The 21495-nt window shown below is 34.1% G+C and overlaps 1 protein-coding gene across 1 annotated transcript in view; it reads left to right on the forward strand.

Moving 5' to 3' along the window:
* The window catches only part of LOC113185095 (phospholipid-transporting ATPase ABCA3-like), a 107195-nt gene that overhangs the window by 76401 nt on the left and 9299 nt on the right, over positions 1–21495 (forward strand). Inside the window, exons 16-19 of the mRNA XM_077802696.1 lie at positions 8966–9153; positions 16142–16267; positions 16516–16710; positions 20753–20940. Of these exons, the coding sequence (XP_077658822.1) occupies positions 8966–9153; positions 16142–16267; positions 16516–16710; positions 20753–20940 (697 nt within the window). The remainder of the gene's footprint in view (positions 1–8965; positions 9154–16141; positions 16268–16515; positions 16711–20752; positions 20941–21495) is intronic.

Genomic DNA, 21495 nt, shown 5'->3' on the forward strand with positions numbered 1-21495 from the left:
TAATTTCTCATTTTTCTGATTGTACAGGTTGCAGAATCACATTGGTTATATAGTCACCCATATACATACAGCAATAAAAATTTCTATTTTATTCTTCTGCCCTTCCTATCCCCTCTTTCCCTCCCCTCCCCTCCCATCACATCTCTCTACCCAATCTAATGTGACACACTTCTTTTTTTTTCTCCTCACAACATCATACGTGTATTCTGTATAATGATGAGGGTCTCCTTCCATCTTCTGTGCAAATTCCTTTCTCCCTCCTTTTCCCTCCCACCTCTCTTCCCTATTTAGTGGTAATCTTCTTCTCATGCTCTTCCTCCCTATCCCATTTTGAGTCACCCCCCTTATATCAGAGAAGACATCTGGCATTTGTTTTTTAGGGATTGGCTAACTTCACTTAGCATAATCTGCTCTAATGCCATCCATTTCTCTGCAAATGCCATGATTTTGTTATTTTTTAGTGCTGAATAATATTCCATTGTGTATAAATGCCACATTTTTTTATCCATTAATCTATTAAAGGGCATCTAGGTTGGTTTCACAGTCTAGCTATTGTGAATTGTGCTGCTATAGCCTTGATGTGGCTGTGTCCCTGTAGTATGCTCTTTTTAGGTCTTTTGGATATAGTTCTATTTAGTATTTTTTATAACTATGTAATGTTGTGCAATCATGATATCCCAGGGTTAGATTATTTCCATTACCTAAAAACAATCCCCTCTGCTTGTTTAATTTATTATCACACTCAACCCAAGAATCCAATAATATATGTTCTGCAGAAGCAGAAGCAAGCAGGGGTTTCCATCCTTATATCAAATAAAGTAGATTTCGAGCTAAAGTTGATCAAAAGTCATAAAGAAGGTCATTTCATACTGCTCAAGGAAGCCATACACCAAAAAGACATAACAGTTATAAATACATATGTCCCAAATAATGGAGCATCTATGTTCATCAAACAAATTCTCAAATTCAAGGGTCAAATTGACCACAACACAATAATCTTGGGTGACTTTAACACACTACTCTCACCAGTGGATAGATATTCAAAACAAAAGTTGAACAAAGAAACTATAGATCTCAATAATACAATCAATAACTTAGACTTAACTGACATATATAGAATATTTTATCCTTCAATGAGAGAATTCACTTTCTTCTCAGCAGCACATGGATCCTTCTCTAAAATAGACCTTATAATATGCCACAAAGAAACTCTTATCATTTTTCAAAAAAGTAGAGTTACCAGCCTGAATTCTATCAGATCATAATGGAATGAAATTAGAAATCAATGACAAAATAAAAAATACAAATTACTCCAACACCTGGAGACTAAGTAGTATGCTACTGAACGAACAATGAGTTGTAAATGACATCAGGGAGAAGATTTATAAATTCTTAGAGGTAAATGAGAACATGGACACAACATATCAAAATTTCTGGGACACATGAAAGCAGTACTAAGAGGAAAGTTCATTGGATGGAGTTCATTCCTTATAAGAAGAAAAAGTCAACAAATAAATGACCTAACATTACATTTCAAATCCCTTGAAAAAGAAGAAAAAATCAACACCAAAATCAATAGAAGACACGACTTAATTAAAATTAGAGCTGAAATCAGTGAAATTGTAATAAAAGAAACAATTGAAAAATTGACAGAACAAAAAGTTGGTTCTTTAAAAAAATAAATAAAATTGACATACCTTTAGCTATGCTAACGAAGAGCAAGAGAGAGAAAACTCAAACTATTAGCATGATGAAAAAGGTAAGATCACGACAGACACTACAGAAATACATAGGATAATTAGAAATTATTTTGAAAGCTTCTTTTACTCCAATAAAATAGAAAATATCAAAGGCATCAACAGATTTCTAGAGTCATGATTTGATTCCAATTCAATTCCCAAATTGAATCAGGATGATATATACAAGTTAAACAGACCAATATCAAATGATGAAATAGAAGATGCCACTGGAAGCCTATCAACCAAGAAAAGCCCAGGACCGGATGGATATACAGCTGAGTTCTACAAGACCTTTAAAGAAGAAATAATACCAATAATCTGTGATTTATTTTAGAAAATAGAAAAAGAGGGAGCACTTAAAACTCATTCTATGAGGCCAGTATCACTCTGATTCCAAATCCAGGCAAAGATAAATCCAAAAAGCCTTTCAGACCAATATCTAATGAATATAGACGCAAAAAATTCTCAATAAAATTTTTGCAAATCTAATACAAACACATATCAAAAAGATCATGCATCACGATCAAGTGGGATTCACCCCAGAGAAGTAAGGTTGTTTCAACATATGGAAATCAATAAATGTAATTTATCACATCAATAGACTTAAAGATAAGGATCATATGATCATTTCAATAGACACAGAAAAAGCATTTGATAAAATACAGCACCCCTTCATGTTCAAAACACTAGAAAAACTAGGGATAACAGGAACATATCTCAACATCATTAAGGCTATCTACACTAAACCCAATGCCAACATCATTTTAAATGGAAAAAAAACTGAAGGTATTCTCTCTAGAAACTGGAACAAGACGGGGATGCTCTCTTTTACCACTTCTATTTAACATAGTTCTTGAAACACTGGCCAGAACAATTAGACAAAAGTAATTAAAGGGATATGCATGGGGAAAGAAGAACTCAAATTAGCACTATTTGTTGATGATATAATTTTATATCTAGAAGACCCAAAAAGTTCCACCAGAAAGCTTCTAAAACTAGTAAATGAATTCAGCAAAGTAGAAGGATATAAAATCAATACTCATAAATTGACAGCATTTCTGTATATCAGGGACAAATCCTCAGAAAGGGAAACAAGGAAAACTACCCCATTTAAAATAGCCTCAAAAAGAAAAAAAATACGTGGGAATCAACAAAAGAGGTGAAAGATCTATACAATGAAAAACTAAAGAACCCTAAAGAAGGAAGTGAAAGAAGACCTTAGAAGATGGAAACATCTCCCTTGCTTTTCGATAGGCAGAATTAATTTTATCAAAATGACCATACTTCCAAAATCACTATACAGATTTAATGCAATTATGATCAAAACTCAAATGATGTTCCTCATAGAAATAGAAAAAGCAGTCATGAAATTCATCTGGAAAAATAAGAGACACAAAATAGCTAAAACAATCCTTAGCAGGAAGAATGAAGCAGGCGGCATCACTATACCAGACCTTAAACTATACCACAGAGGCATAGTAAATAAAAACATAATGGTATTGGCACCAAAGCAGACATGTAGATCAGTAGTACAGGATAGAAGACCCAGAGACAAACCCATATAAATACAGTTATCTCATACTTGACAAAGGCACCAAAAACATTCATTGGTGAAAAGATTGCCTAGTCAACAAATGGGGCTGAGAAAACTGGAAATCCATAGGAAACAAAATAAAGTTAAACCTCTATCTCTCACCTTGCAAGAAACTCAAAGTGGATCCAAGACTTAGGCACTAGAATGGAGACCCTGCGTCTAATAGAAGAAAAACTAGGCCCAAATCTTCACCATGTTTGCTTAGGATCTGACTTCCTTAACAAGACTCCTAAAGCATAAGAAGTAAGATCAAGAATCAATAAATGGGATGGATTCAAACTAAAAAGCTGCTTCTCAACAAACAATGTGAAGAGAGAGCCTACCGAATAGGAGAAAAATCTTTGCCACCTCAGACAGAGCATTAATCTCCAGGATATATAAAGAATTCAGAAAACATCAAAAAATAATAATAATAACCCAATCAATAAGTGAGCTAAGGAACTGAACAGACAATTCACAGAAGAAGAAATACAACTGATCAACAAATATATGAAAAATCATTCAACATCTCTAGTAATTAGAGAAATGCAAAGTAAAACTAAGATTTCATCTCCATTCAGAATGGCAACTATAAAGAATACAAGCAACAATAAATGTTGACGAGGATGTGCAGAGAAAGGGACACTCACACATTGCTGGTGGGACTGCGAATTGGTGCAAACAGTATGGAAATTCCTTAGAAAATTTGGAATGGAACCACTATTTGACCCAGCTATCCCACTCATCATTTTATATCCAAAGGACTTAAAATCAGCATAGTATAGAGACACAGCCACATAATGTTAATAGTAGCTCTGTTCACAATAGCTAACCTATGGAACCAACCTCAGTGTTCTTTAACAGATGAATGGATAAAGAAAATGTAGTATATATACACAATGGAATATTACTGAGTCTCAAAGAAAAATAAAACTATGGCATTTGCCTGCAGGTGGATGGAGCGGAAGAATATTAAGTGAAATAAACCAATCCCAAAAAACCAAAGGCCAAATGTTTTCTCTGATATACAGATGCCAATTCACACTGGGGGGTGGGCCTAGGGAAAGATAGAGTTACCTTAGATTAGGCAGAGGAGAATGAATTAAGGGGAGGGGTTATAGTAGTAGGAAAGATAGTAGAATGAATTGGACATTAATCACCTCATGTGCATATAGGACTGCATGACTAGTGTGATTATACATCATGTACAACCAGAAGAATGAGAAGTTATACTCCATTTATGTATGATGTATCAAAGTGCATTCTACTGCCATGTATAACTAATTAGAACAAGTTTTTTTAAAAGATCTGAAAATACCCTATCGTCCGTAAGGAGTTTTGATAAACTTCATTTTTTCTTCAAGGAAATGCAAATTTGGATTGGATAATAATGAAATGGTTAACATGCAGAAGAAAGTCTAAGAACAGCAAGTATATAGATGTGAGGCAATGGAAATATTTATACTCTGTTAGTGGATGTAATTTACTCTGCTACTTCAGAAAATAATGTGACATTAACAAAAATTGACATGCAAAATACAAATGACCAACAAATACATGACAAAATGTTCAATATTGTTAGCAATTAGGGAAATGAAATCCAAAACTACAATGAGATTCCATCTCACACCAGTCAGAATGACAATCATCAAGAATATAGAAAATAATAAATGCTGGAGAGGATGTGGAGAAACAGGAACATTTCTACACTGTGGGGACCATAAATTAGTACAACCACTATGGAAATCAGTATGGAGGCTCCTCAAAAGACTAGGCATGGAACCATCGTATGATCCAGCTATACCATTCCTCGGTATTTATCCTGAAGAATTAAAGTCTTCTTACTATAGTGATACATGAATATTCATGTTCATAGCATCACAATTCACAATAGATAAACTATGGAACCAGCCTAGGTATCCATCAGTGAATGAATGCATAAGGAAAATATGATATATAAAATATACAATGGAATTTTATTCAGCCATAAAGAGAAATGAAATTAGGACATTTGCAGGAAAATGGACAAAACTAGAGACCATCATGTTAAGCAAAATAAATCAAACTCAGAAGGTCAAGGTCCATATATTTTCTCTTTTATGAAGAAACTAGAGAGGAAAAAGGAAAATAAAGGTAGTGGGGTGGATCTCTTAAAAATCAAAGGGAGATCAGTAGAGGAGAGGGACCAAGGGGTGGGAGGTGGGGGGGAGTGCTGGGGATGGATATTGGTTAAATTATATAGTTGTATTATATACACATACTTAACATATGTGATACATATATGTGAATGTATGTAACAACAAATCCCATCGTCATATAGAACTATAATGTACCAATAAGAAATATGGGAAAATTTTTTACATGTAGATAACAATATCTCCACTCCAAGATTTTGGATACAAACCTTGATAAATATTTTTCAGCAATTTTTATAATTATAAAAGATATAAATGGTATAAGACCATTTACTTACAGATACATATAACAGATAAATGACATAAAGATTTTTTTCCCACAGGATGACTATCACAGGGAAATGAAAATGTATAAACTTCAGCTGAAGGCAACAATATGAATAAATCTTAGAAGCATAATAAAGAATTTTAGAGTATGCTCCACAGACCTTAAACAACATTAATAAAGCCCAAAAGTAACACAAAATGATTTTTTTAAAATCTACAGATAAATTATTAAAATATTTAGAATGCTTGACAAGATCACTGAATGAAAATCAACAAGTTGATATACTGAAGTAATTTGAGACCAAAAATAGATAGAGTAGGCATCTTCAAGGATATCTCCCTTCACTGAAACAAAGGTTAAGGTGATGACAATTGTCAGAATCAAAATTTTGGAATCTGGAACCTAATGAAAAACTTTAAAAACCCAGAGGAAAGTTTAATGAAGAAAGAAGCCATTAAATTTTGGTAAGATCACATTATGGAATTTTAACTTATTCAATCCCCAGCAGTAGCTGTGGGGATTGTGGCCTGCATTCTTGATATGCTCACTGGCTTCAGACGGGCAATACACACTCTGTTCTCAACTGGGCACTGAATTAGAGCAAATTATATTCCCAAGAAAGAAACTCAGGGGTTGCCATACATATAGATCTCTTAGAACTTGAGAGATAGAGCAGCTTCCTGGGCACCTTTGTTAACTGTGGCCAACTAGGGCAAGAGGCAATAGATAGGCAAGAATCAAGAAGACAGAAAAGTTTAGAAAGGAATAGGCTGGTGAAAAAGACATGTGGTGGGGGTGGAGCATAGTAAGCAATGTGTTAAGCAGAAACTTAAAATGGGGAGGAAATTCAGAAGACCACAGATTCAATGCTGTTGAATATTTATGCTCTGTTTAAGCAAAAATTAAAGGCTAAATCAGAGTTGTACATGTTCTACCTAAGTATTAAAGGAGTGCCCCAATTCAACCAATTTGAAAAGAAAGGATGTTTTCCTCCTTGTTTTTTCAAACATGAGGATATTGTTGTCAAATCAATAGTTGTCAATTACTAGTATGGTTTTCAGTGACAAAACATAAAACATTTTATGGGCATTATTAAACATACAAATATAACTTACATCATGCAACAATAAAACCAAGAGATAGGAGAAAATTTGATTTTTTTAAATTGCCATACTTTAATTCAAAATGTCCAGTTTTCAACAACAAAAAAAAACTTCTGTGGAATACATAAAAACAAGCCAGCATGACTCTTCACAGGATAAAAAGAAACTAACAGAAACTGACCCAGAGGAACTCGAGATACTGGACTTTCTACTTGGAGACTTAAATCAACTGTCCTTGAACAGTTTTGTGAAACCTTAGTCAAAAAATAAGAGGAAAGAATGGCATCTCACCAAATATAGAGTCCAATAAAGATATATAAATTATTAAAAGGGACCAAATAGAAATTTTAGCACAGAAGTATACAAAAAAGGAAATGAAAAGCTCATTAGACTTGGTGGTATAGCATTTACTTAGCATGCACAAAGCCCTGGATTTGATTCCCACTATAGGGGGCAAAAATCACTAGAGGTGTTCACCAGCAGATTGCAGCAGGCCAAAACAAAACAAAACAAAAAAACTCAATCTGCACAAAAGTCAACTCAAAGTGGATCCAAGACCTAGGAATTAGACCAGAAAATCTGTAACTGCTAGAAGAAAAGTGTAGGCCCAACACTCCAGTATGTCTGCACAGGAAATGACTTGCTTACCAAGACTCCTAAAGCACAATTAATAAAACCAAGAATCAATAATTGGGATTGCATCAAATCAAAAAGTTCTCCACAGTTTAGAGCATGGAGAGAGAGCCTAGAAAATGGGAGAAGATCTTTGCTTCTCAGATAGGGCATTAATACCCAGTATATGTAAAGAAATCAGTAAAACTTTACACCAAAACACAAATAACCCAATTAATAAATGGGCAAAATAACTAAACAGATACTTCTTAAAACAAGTATATGAAAAAATGTTCAACATCTTTAGCAATTAGGTAAATGCAAATCAAAAGTACATTGAGATAGCATCTTGCTGCAGAGTGGAAATTATCAATAGTATATTAATAAGTATTGGCAAGGATGTGGGGGGAAAGGTAGAATCATATATGGTTGGTGGGACTATAAATTGGTGCAACCACTTTGGAAAGCAATATAGAGATTCCTCAAAAAACTAGGAATGGAACCATCATATGACTCAATCTGCACAAAAGTCAACTCAAAGTGGATCAAAGACCACTATCCCACTCTTTGGTATATATCTAAAAGATCTAAAAATCAACATACAAAAACAATAATAAATACAATAATAAATCAGCATACAGTAACATGTGGTTGTGGATACAACCACATCAATGTTTATAATAGCACAATTCACAATAGCCAAGCTGTTGAACCAACCTAGGGAAAGAGGATAATGGTGATTGTTTAATAAACACTAGCTTTTCTCTTGGAATGATGAAAATATTCTAGATGGATACAGTGGTGATGGTTGCACAACATTGTGAATGCACTCAATATACACAGAAAGGTTAATTTTTTATATATTTTACTAAAATACATATCCATGAACTGGTACAAATCAAACAAAATATAATTCTTACAAAAATTGAATAATTATCTTCATATCTCAGAGATGTTTTCTATTCTCATATCCAAAATTCATCTCTTTACTTTAGCTAACTTTCTCTATAGCAAGGTTAAAATCAATCAGTCATAGCCCACTTACATTTTAGTCTATATGTTAAAACTTACCTAGTCAACTTTGTTAAAAAAATGTTCTTTCTGAAAGTCTTTAAGGATATTCTGTGTGGCCTACAGTAGTGGTTATACATATTATAAATATCATTATTTTGTATGCTTCATTTAGTAAGCATTCTGTTCACAAAGGCCCAGCCTTTGAAATTCCTTGAATATGTGGTAAGATTGTCCTATATCAAAAACCGATTTTTTAAAACTAGAGGGAAAATAAATGACAAAAGTAATTTTATAAAAACTATAAATATCAAGGAGGATTAAACAAGATATCAAGATAATTACTTATTTTCCATATTTTATAATTTACTTCATCTAACTTATAAATTATTTTCTACTGTTTGGCATCATCTTAGACTTCGTATTAGTTTTTAAAGTAAGGCTATCTTTTTTATCATCCTCAGTTATTCAGAACAGTATCTATAGTTTTGGAGAACACGGGATTGCAAAGTTTCTGATTACACTGGCTGTCATGGGTTTAGTTTTCCTCCTCTTGCTTTTTTCTCTGGAGACTGCATTCTGGAGCCTGAAGAACTTTGTTTTTCATAACATTATTTTTAATTTCTTCGGTGTATTCACAAGATTGAAGACGGTGAGTAACTAACGTGGACTTTAAATACAACACACAAAAAAAAGTTCAACATAGGCCAGAATGTATGAAATTATGTATACCTATCTCAATTATCTCATAAAGAAAATATTGTTTAATTATATGGAACTTTAGAATTGTAAGCCTCTTGTCTTAGTTTGAGTTTTAAATTACTAAACTGAATCCTTTACCTTCAAGGAAATAAGTTATTTATCATGTATCAACTTTGACAGAAATTACTGTCTTACTCATGCACTATCTTTTATATGTATGTGGTTGTGACTATAGAATCAACTTATTTAAAACTGAGTAAGATTGTTAGGCTTCATAACCTCCATCAGTCAAATTATTTTAAAAATATTAATTATTGCTTTAGGTATTACTCTTAATTTTACATAACCTCAGGATTTTGACCAGGATTTTTCCAAGTCATGCTAGTGACCCATTCATTCAATTATTGAATATTTATTGCTGTATTCTTGAGTATCTCTGGAGGAAGTCAGCCATTGGTTTTCAATACACATGTCTCTTTGTAACTTCTCATTCATCCCTAGATGTTATTCCAAGATGGCTCTGGGTCTTGGCCATACACTTCTAATAGTCTTCATATCCCTAATATTTTAGAAGGCAGAATACCTTAAAGCCATAATGACCTCTTCTACCACCTTGAATTCTGAATAATATGCTAGCTTTTACCCAGAGTTTAGTTGCATATTATGTGTTGTTTGTTATTACCTAAACTACAAACTGACCAAAAGTCCTGTTCTATCTAGTGTTACAAGTTTTACTACTATAGTGAGAAGATGCATGGTCCGAAAAATACCAACAAAAAGAAATTTTAAATTTTTGTTCAACAGAAAAGAGGAAGGGGTTTTTACTAATGACTAGGATTGAACAGGGGAGTGTTATCTCCAGATTTTTTCCTTCATTAAGTTTTCTTAAATTGAATAATAATCTCTGGGCCAAATCACACTTCCAGTATGGAAAAAAGGGAGTATAATGCAGAGAGATTTATGAGAATATTACGAGAATATTTGGCTTCTGAATTCTTGAATTTGTCATTGCTCCTGAACAACAATTTCAATATGTTGAAAGAACAGGGCCAGACCGAGGGGTGTGTGTGTGTGTGTGTGTGTGTGTGTGAGAGAGAGAGAGAGAGAGAGAGAGAGAGAGAGAGAGAGAGAGAGAGAGAAGAAGAAGAAGAAGAGGAGGAGGAGGAGGAGGAAGAAGGAGAAGGGAGGAGGAGGAGGAGGAGGAGGAGGAAGAAGAAGGAGGAGAAGAAGAAGAGGAGAAATATTTAGGTCAAGGCCTGAAATTTTATGTGGAAAAATCTAATGAACTAGTCTGGTTAGTCTTGGAATCCTAAACTCCAAGTAAACTAAATTTCTTAGGCTCTTTAAGCCGAAACTCCAATATGTTTTCCATATATTTCAAAATGAGAAAATATAGTTCATCAACCATAGAAAGTGAAAAATATTGATATAGAGTTCTTGGTTGATAAATCTTTCAGTACCACTAACTTTTAGACTCCATTGTTTCTATACTATGGAAAGCTAATTTCATGGTATCCTTGCCTATGAGAAGTCATTTTTCTCTAAGCACTTTCAAAATTTTTCTTTGCCCTTGATTTTGAATAGTTTTACTTTTATATGACTAATGTAGATCTTTTGTGTAAATTTGGAATTCATATAAATTCTTGGATGCATAAAGTAATGTTTTTCATCAAATTTTGGAAACTTTAGCCCATTATTTCTCCAGGTGTTTTTATTACAAATGAGACAAAAATAGACTTCATTCAGTGAAAAAGATGAAATATCTGTAAAATGCACAGTAAACAGCACATAAAAACACTCAAAAAATTTTGGTTTCAGTGGGAACACTGTTACTGCTTAATAACATCTTCATTTTTCACTTCCTCCACTGCTCAAATACATTCAGTGTTCTCTCAGTAAATAACACCATCATCTATATATTTGCTTAACAGAATAATCTGGGACTTGTCTTTACTCCTTTTTACTTGCCCTATTGCCAATATAATCTTTAATTAAAATCTCTGTACAGATTCTTCACTTGTTTCAAAAGGAGTTCTTGGCACTTTATCCTAGGAGTGAACATATTCACTGATGGAAGCTAGATATGTCTGAGAAAGTAAAGGGATTGAATGCACTGTCCAGATCCCCCTTCAATGAATGAGCTGCTGCCTAGCTTCCAAGAGTACTAACTTTGATCTGCTTTTAGCCATCATACTTTTCATGGATGATTTCAGCTGCAGAGAGCCTCAAGGTGACACCTCTTCTTCAATTGTACACATCCACTTACTGATGCAAGTATAAAATATTTAGTCATCTTTGTTCCAGCTGAGTAATTCAGAGCTTCCATGGGGTCTACTGTAGGTGCCATCTGACCTGCATCAAAGCTGGACTTCTTCCGCTGCCTACTCCTGATTCCTTTCTCTCTCTTCTACAAGTATTGGTTCCCAGGGAACCACATTGAAAGTCAAGAGTGAAAGAGAAAGGATCTATTTGGTAGTATATAATAAGACTTTCATTTCTTGAAATGGAAGGGCAGAGAAAATTGAGTAAGAGGATCAAAGCCTAACTTTCAGATTAGATAAACTCCATGAAAGTCCAACTCTCAACCAAGGCAGGTCTGCTTGCCAGATTATAGCTGTTGAAAAAGAATGGAACCCTGATACATGGGATAGGAATATCTAAGTTGATCCAGAAATCTCAAATCCCAAATCCTCCTGTCTGAGTCTACCAAAGTGGCCTACTAATCTCTGTTAAGAATTAGCTCCCCCAACTTTTTGCAGCTGCTTCTCTGACAGGGAATTAATATATAAAGAACTCAAAAAAAAAAAAAAAACAACCCAGACAACAATGAGCAAAAGAACTAAACAGAAACTTGTCAAAAGAAGAAATACAAATGGCCAACAAATACATGCAAAAAAATGTTCAACATCTCTAGCAATTAGGGAAATATAAATCAAAACTAAATTTCATCTCACCATAGTCAGAATGGCAATTATCAAGAACACAAATAAATGCTGGTGAGGATGTGAGGAAAAAGGTACTCTAATACATTGTTGGTGGGACTGAAAATTAGTAAAACCACTCTGGAAAGGAGTATGGAGATTTCTCAAAAAAACTATAGAAATGTAACCGGCTATCCCACTCATTGGTATTTAGCCAAAAGAACTAAAATCAGCATAGCGTGGTGGTATAGCCACTTCATTGTTTTTAAAACACAATTCATAGTAGCCAAATTATGGAATCAGCCCAGATGCCTGTCAATGCATGAATGAATAAAGAAAATGTAGTATATATACACAATGGAGTTTTACTTAGTGATGAAATAATGGAAATGAGGCTGGGAAAACTGGAAATCCATATGTAGTAAAATGAAATTAAGCCACTATCTCTCACTCTGCACAAAACTCAAAGTGGATCAAGGGCTTAGGCATTACACCAGAGACACTGTGTCTAATAAAAGAAAAAGTAGGCCCAAATCTATATCATGTTGGCTGAGGAACCAACTTCCTTAACAAGAAGTAAAACGAAGAATCAAAAAATGGGTAGAAGGGGAGGGAAGGAGAATGGGGGAAAGGAAGGACAGCAGAAAAAAATAGACATTATTATTGCTGTATGTGTATACGTGACTGCATGACCAATGTGATTCTGCAACCTGTACACTCAGAAAAATGAGAAATTATACCCCATCTGATTCAAATGTATGATATGTCAAGATCATTGTACTTTCATGTGTATCTAATTAGAACAAATTTTAAAATAAAAAATAAATGGGTGGAATCAAACTAAAATGTTTTTCTCAGCAAAGGAAACAATCAAGAAAGTGAAGGGAAAGCCTACAGAATAGGAAAAGAAATCTTTGTTACCTGCACCTAAAATACAGCATTAATCTCCAGGATATATAAAGAACTCAAAAAAACAAATAACCCAATCAATAAATGAGCAGGAACTGAACAAGCACTTCAGAGAAGAAGAAATAGAGTCAACCAAAAATGAAAAAAATGTTCACTTTCTCTAGCACTTAGAGAAATGCAAATTAAAACTACACTGAGATTTCATCACACTCCAGTCATAATGGTAATTATTAAGAGTACAAGTTATTAAGAATTATAAATTATTAAGAATACAATAGAGCTGGCCATGATAGTGCATGCCTGTAATCCCAGCAGTTTGGGAGGTTCAGTCAGGAGAATCCCAAATTCAAGACCAGCCTCAGCAAATTAGCAGGACCTTAAGCAAATCAGTGAGACCCTGTCTCTAAATAAAATACAAAAAAGGGCTGGGGATATGGCTGAGTGGTTAAGTGTCCCTGGGTTCAATCCCCAGTACAAAAAAAGAAAAAGAATACAAATAACAATAAATGTTGGCAAGGATGTGGGGAAAGAAGTACATTCATACATTACTGGTGGGACTGCAAATTTGTGCAATCACTCTGGAAAGCAGTATGGAGATTCCTCTGAAAACTCAGAATGGAACCACCATTTGACTCAATTATCACAATAGCTAAACTATGGAACCAACTTACATATCCTTCAACTGATGAATGGATAAAGAAAATGTGAGATATATAGATATAGATATAGATATAGATATAGATATAGATATAGATATAGATATATATATATATATATATATATATATATCAGCCATAAAGAAGAATGAAATTATGGAATTTGCCAGTAAATGGATGATATCATGCTAAGTTAAATAAACCAATCCCCAAAAAACCAAAGGCAGAATGTTCTCTCTGATAATGAAGATGCTAACTCACAAAAAAAAAGGGGAGGATAGGGAAGAATAGAAGTATTTTGGATTAGACAAATGGAATGAAAGAAAGGAAGGGGAATGGGAATAGGAAAGATGTAGAATGAATGGGACATTACTTTCCTATGTGCATATATGGTTACATGACCAATATAATTTGATATTATGTACAACCAGAAAAATGAGAAGTTATACTCCATATATTTATATCAAAATACATTTTATTGTCATGTGTAATTAATAATAAATTTTTTAAAAAAAATTTAAAGAATGAAATAATGCTATTTGCCAGTAAATGAAGTGGATGGAACTGGAGAATATCATGCGAAGTGAAATAAGCCAGACACCGAAGGTCAAGAGTTGAATGGTTTCTCTCATATGTAGAAGTTGTAGCAAAATAAGGGAAAGAAGGAGGTGGAGAAGGGAATTGAATATCATAAAGATGTGTGGAATATCAGTAGAGTATAAGAAGATTGAGAGGGAGGGAGGAATAATGGTAAAGGGGAAACATGGAACAAATTTAACAAAATTATGTTATGTGCATATATAAATGTACCACCTTTATGTATAAGTAGAAAGTACCAAAAAGAACCCAACCAGAAAAAAGAATTAGCTCTCCCTCCTCAGGGAGGAGTTGGTAATTATTCCATCAGTAATCCATAGAACATAAGACAGAAAAATCAGTAAAACACCATCAACTAACTATATTTAATTGGGGCACATCACCCGGAAGAGCAGTGCACATCAATATTCACCAAAAGAAATCATTAACAAGAAAATTGAAATAACACAGAATATTTTTTCTAGTCATTATTAAACTAAAATCAATAGTAGAAATATCTTCAAACACTGGGCAGTTAATCAACACTCTTCTCTATAACTCTTCAAAGAGAAAGTCATGGGCTGGGGATGTAGCTCAGTGGTAGAGCACTTGCCAGGCACGGGCAAGGCCTTGGATCCCTAGCCCTGGAGGGAAAAAAAGTTACATAGGACATTTAAAAGTTTTCCAAACTGAAATGAAAATAGGAATAGGAAATATCAAAATGTGTAACATGTACCTTAAGTAGTGTTTTAATGGAAATTTATGCCATTAAATGCTTATGTTAGAAGTAAAGAAAGTTCTCAAATCAATAATTGAAGCTAAACCAAATAAACTTCAGAGAAAAAGAGTAAAATACATTCAGAGCAAGAAGTAAATAAACAAGAAATAAATAAAACTCCAAACAAAAAAGAATAAAAATTAGTGAAAATAACCAAAGGCTAATTCATTGAAAGTTTTTATTACAATTGATAAACCTCTACCAGAGTAATCATGAAAAAAAAGACATGTCTTACCAATATCTGAACAAATGAGAGGATGTCATGTGTAACTAAAAGCTAATAAAAGCTACTCTTAAGTTTGACACTTTTGATGAAATTAAATACTTCCTAAAAAGGCACAACTACAAAAACTCAAGAAGAACTAAAGTAACTGAATCATCCTATTTCAATAAAAGATTGAAAACAAAGCACAAATTCCCATTATCACCTCTCCTATATAACTGATTTTGAGATTAGAAACTTGATTGGGGGCTATCTTTTCACTCCTTTGGTTAGCATGTTTACTGAACTGAACATATTCTCCTGCTCCATTTCTCCTTAATCAGTAATCTTAAAAGAACACTTTACACAAAAATTTGCAATTCAAACCACAAAATTTTGCCCAAACAGTAAAAATGACTCTTCATAGAACAGAGAATATTGTTTCATTCCTACATGTCTTTTGCAAAGCTTCTGGCTGATTTTTATATGAATTAGTCAGATGTGTAATATGAATTGTAATGCATTCTGCTGTCATATATAACAAATTTTTAAAAAAAGAAGCAGTTCCTCAAAATAAAGGTCAATCTCTCCCCTTTTGGGATCTTGAATGTATATTTAATTGCAACAAATCACACCAGACAATAATACTGTGGCTTCTTTTTTTCCATGAAGTATTCATATTATTGGCAAGAATATATGGCTTATTCATAGCTGTACAAAATCCTTCATGACCATTTCCAAAATGAAGCAAATAAAGGATATATTTGTGGTAGGAAAGCCCTTAGAAATTATTCAAACCTTTTCTGACATCTCAAATTAGTTTTCTTAAAGCTGCTAAATTTAAACCAGTTATCTAAGGAGTATCCATAAATATAATCCTTGTCTTAAAAATACAGGCTGTAGTACCTAACCAAGGAACCAAGGAACAAGAGGATGAAGCTGTAATAAAAGAAAAAAACAAAGTCCTGGAACTGCTTCGTACCTTTCAGACTAACCCAGTGCTGCTTAACAAAGTTACCAAGGTAATGTCATCAGTGGTCAGCATTGCCCTGAGGTTTACACATTTTCCCTGCCAAGAATTTACTGGTGGTAATACTAATTAATTATAGTTCTTTGGGATCTATATATGGTTTGGTAACATAGAGAACTGAAAGAAGAAGAGTTCTTGTGAAACAAAAATGTCCACAGGTAGCAATCCATAGATCTGAGTTATGGTTGTGGTTGACCCATAATGAATGCCTCAGTACATTGTTTTTTTTAATTTTCTCAGATTTATTATAAGTGTCCAGTTGTACGAGCTATAAGAAATATCTCCTTTGTAGTCAAAAAGTCAGAGTGCTTTGGATTGCTTGGATTGAATGGAGCTGGGAAAACCACTATATTCAAAATGATAACTGGAGAGGAGACCATCACCTCTGGAGTTGTTTTAATTGATGGCAATAGTGTCACTGAAAATATCAGAAAGGTATTTCTCTTCTTCATCACTCACTTAATGGCTGGAAAGTGGAGGGAACCAGGAAAGTAGGTGGGGGACATGGAATGGAAACTGAGAGCACTGATCTATAAATTCTCTTTTCTCAAAAGTAACAGTGAACAGTAACACTGTCTAAAGACAGTGATAGGCATGATAACATTGAGTTTGAGGAAAGGCAAGAATTCTGGCTGGAGCAAAATTTAAATATCCATAATTAGGTCAAATTGGAAACAAGAAGATCAGTAATGGCATTTAATCTGCTGACATTAGGATCTGAAACAAAACAGCAATTAGAAAAATATGTTGTGAAAGATAGCATGAGAGTAGAATTGACAGGATCATCTGGGTTATTAAAAAAAAGGTTTCTATCTTGAGCTGGCGAATACATGAAAGTTCATTCACCAAATTAGCAAACACAGAAGATGAGTGTGTTTGGAGAATATGTTGACTTTAATGTGCCTATGCCACATCCATATGGGAGACTGTAGAACAGACAGTTGGAACATGTGATAGTAAATTGATATGAATTTGGAATTCATCAAAGTTCTTATGAGATTTAAATTGAAAGTAGATGAGATAATATATCAGGAGTGTGTATAATAGAAAAAAGATACGAACTTAATCCTGAGAATTATCAACAATTCTAAGATGTGGAGAGGAAGAACAATTGGAGAAAACTCAGGAAGAAGAGGGAGTTAGGAGGAAAATCTGGATGGTTTTTATCATTGAAGCCAGGTGAGGCAAGAAAATTTTAAGAAAGTAATGAACTTAAGATCCTACACATAAAGACCTAAAAAGTGTCCTCTGGACATCACTGAATCAGTGGGATGACAAATAGACAAATGAGGATGGAGAAATAATGAGCATGCACCAGATTTGGAGGAAAACAAATTGTAACTTTTAGCAACTAGAACATATTTACGTAAGTGGAAAAGTACAGTAAAAAGAATTTTAAAACACTAGGGGGCACAAATCAAAACAATGTAAAAAGGTATACAAGTAAAAAGTTATGAGTCTCCTTCCAACCTTTGTTGGACTCATTTCTTCCTAAGCCCACATGAAAAAGTAACTATTTTATTATTCTACAATATTTATGTATATACAGTCAACTGTATAAATTTTCCATTTTGTTACACATAAGGTAGTATGCTATGTGTAATCTTCTTGCTAACTTGCTTTCCATATATGATTATATAAATGTGCACTACGCCAGCAATGTTTGAGTTGCCTGTTTCCCTATGTGACCTGTCTGTTGAAATTTTCCTAGTCTGACAGGTTTATAAAAATGGCATTTGAGCATAGTTTCTCTTTTCTTATCACTGGAACATATAAGAGATGTCACTGGAAAAAATAAAAGCAGCAGTCACTCGTGTTAGTCTGGAAAGAGTTGTTTGGCTATTTTTGCAATTGCAGAATATCCTTTTTCCTGTCTCATTTCAGACACAGTCATAGAGTGGCCATGTTCATATCTTGTTCTACACAGTTTAGAAATTGCTATAATTGTTGTTTATAGTCTATGAGAATTATGTATATTCAGCCTAGTACAGTTTATGTGTCCTAAATATATTTCATGTTAAGAAATTAGCCATTTAGGGCTGGGGTTGTAGCTTGGTGGCAGAGCGTTTGCCTTGCACCACATAAAAATAAATAAAGATATTGTGTCCATCTACAACTAAAAAATGCTTTTAAAGTAATAAAAAAAGAAATTAGCCATTTATTTTCATTTTTGACTGTTTGAAAGAAAAATGGTTATTAAATTTTGTCAAAAGCTCTTTTATCACCTATGGAAGAGATATGATTTTTCTCCTTATATCTACTTATAGGAGGAAAATTTGTGTAAATTTTCTAATATTAATCCATTTTTACCCTGGAATAAGTTCCCATTTGCTGGGGCTGGGGATGTGGCTCAAGCAGTAGTGTGCTCGCCTGGCATGTGTGCGGCCCGGGTTCGATCCTCAGCACCACATACAAAGATGTTGTGTCCGCTGATAACTAAAAAAAATAATAAATATTAAAAGTTCTCTCTCTCCCTCTCTCTCTCTCACTCTCTCTTTTTTTAAAAAAAAGTTCCCATTTGCTCATGGATATACTATTTTCAGGACTCTGCTGTATTTCTGTGTAGTCCCCACCACCACCGCCAACCTTAAAGAATTTCTATCATTCTTCAGAACTCCTTGCTTTTAGGTTTGGATTTTTTTTCTGTTTTCTTATTTTTCTGGGAAAGCTTTCCTTAATTTTTTCATGATACCAACATTCAAATGTCATCATTCTTTTCTCTTTAAAAATTTTTATACCCCTTATAAAATTATCTGGAACTGGTGCTTTGCTTTTGTTCAATTTTATATTATTTTGAGTGTATCGACAATGTTGTTTCTTCTATGGAAATTGAGAATATTTTAATGTTATTTGTTGTTGTTTGTTTGTTTGTACTGAGATGCTTAACCACTGATCCAGATCCCCAGCCCTTTTCATTTTATTTTTTTGAGACAGGGTTTTGCTAAGCTGCTTATGGCCTCACTAAGTTGCCGACACGTGTTTTGAACTTGAAATCCTCCTGCCTCAGCCTCCAGAGTCTCTAGGATTAAAGGCATGTGCAACTGTGCCTGGCTTAGTTTTCTATTTTTTGTCCCTGAGATTGAATTTATTGATTTCTATGTAACTAGAAATTTATCAGTTCCATTAAGGATTTAAATTTTATTTGCTTGGAATAGAGTCAATATTACTTTGTGACTATTTCCCATTAATCATTTCTTTTTGTGGTGAAATCCTATCAAGTTTACAGGGTTATTCTCTCACCTCTACTCTGATATTAATCCTATCCAGTGTTTTCATTTCATATTGCAGTTTTCCATTAGAAATTTCCATTTGGTTTTTTACTGGGGGAGGGGGTGTCTGTGTGTGTTTGGCTGGGAATCAAACCCAGGGCTTCACACATGCTAAGCATTCTACTGAACTATACCCCCATTCATTCCATATCATTCTTTATGATAAATTCTATTTCTGCATTGTTGGCCTATTTTTTCCTATTACAAGCATTTTACTCATTTCCTTTACTTCATTGAACATAGTTATAAGAGTTTCTTCAAAAGTCGTTTCTGCTTATTCTAGTAACTTGCGTAGTTTGGGATCAGTTCTCGTTATTCTGTTTTCTCTGAAGCATGGATGATGTTTGCTCGTTTCATTTGTGAGTTAATGTTGACCTTGTAAATTCACGGGACCTTGTGAATAATGTATTTTTTCATTTTGCTACAGTTCTTCAAAGAGTTTTAAGTATTCAACAAGCATTTAGTGTGGCTAAACTATAAACTTTATCTATTCCATGTTAGTCATAAGCTAATAGCTCAGCCCAATTCTCTTAGCATTAACTTGGCTAAATATAAATACATATAACTGTATACTTTAAATATAATATTTATTCGCATACGTACTGTATTAATGAGCTTTTCATTGCTGTAACCAAAATTCTGGACAAGAACAGGTTAGAAGAGGAAAAGTTTACTTGGGCTCATGGCTTCAGAGGTTTCATTCTTTTTTTGGCCAACTCCATTGTTCTGGACCTGACTTGAGGCAGAATGTCATGGTGAAAGAAAGCTGCTCAGCTCATGACAGTAAGCAGAGAGAAAACACAAGGATCCAGGGACAAAATATATATATAATCCCCCATGGATTGATCTACTGATTAGGTTACAGCTCTAAAATCTAATCATTTTACTTCCTGTATTAACACATGACTTTTTTGGGAGGATACCTCATATCCAAACCAAACATGATTTATAATTACTTGGTCTGAAAGAAGTTACTTAGATATTACTGGAAGTGAAATCTTATATATTACTTTAATGTATAAGAATAGCTATTTCCTGTTCAAATAGGCAACTTCATCTAACAAATGAAAATTTACCTTGGGCACATAGTAGTCATCCTTGTGGGAGTTCTAGGGTATCAAACCCTTTTAGTATTGTGAGTAATGTATTTTATTCACATGAAGTATATGTTCATGGAATAGTTGACATGGATCCATTGCTTGATTCAGATTAGGTCAAGAATTGGCTATGGTCCTCAGTCTGATTCTGTGCTGAACCACATGACAGGTCGAGAATTGCTGATCATGTATGCCAGGCTTTGGGGGGTTCCAGAGTCAGTAATTTACAAGTATGTAGAAGCCTTTTTATGTTCAGTGCACCTGGAACCACTTGCTGACAACGTTGTCTACACATACAGGTGAGACTTTATGCTATTACAGTTAATAAGCTACCTATCCTCTGCTTCTACATTTTAGAAGGAATGTCTGAAAACTCAACTTACACCCCTCTGACACAAAAGGGCATTGACTGTGAAATAACCTAATGTCTTGTTAGGGCTTAGATATCAGGAATACAGCAGATCCCACTTACATGAGGTTAACCCTTTGTGGACATGAACTGTAACCTCTGCCTTCAAAAAAAGCACATTTATTCCTATCTGTCTATGGTTTTTTGTCTCCCCAGAATAAAAATATCTTACCAATAATGATGCTGAGACAAATTACAACAAATGTAATTTCAAATTGCAGTGAAGGGGCTGGTTTTGTGGCTCAGTGGTAGGATGCTTGCCTAGCACATGTGAGGCACTGGGTTCAATTCTCAGCCCACATAAAAATAAATAAAATAAAGATCTCATGTCCATCTACAACTAAAATTACTTTAAAAAAATACACACAGGGGCTGGAGTTGTGACTCAGTGGCAGAGTGCTTACCTAGCATCCATGAGGTGCTGAGTTCAATCCCCAGCACCACA

This window comes from Urocitellus parryii, chromosome 9 (assembly GCF_045843805.1).
Source record: "Urocitellus parryii isolate mUroPar1 chromosome 9, mUroPar1.hap1, whole genome shotgun sequence".
In the NCBI taxonomy this organism is placed as follows: Eukaryota; Metazoa; Chordata; class Mammalia; order Rodentia; family Sciuridae; genus Urocitellus; species Urocitellus parryii.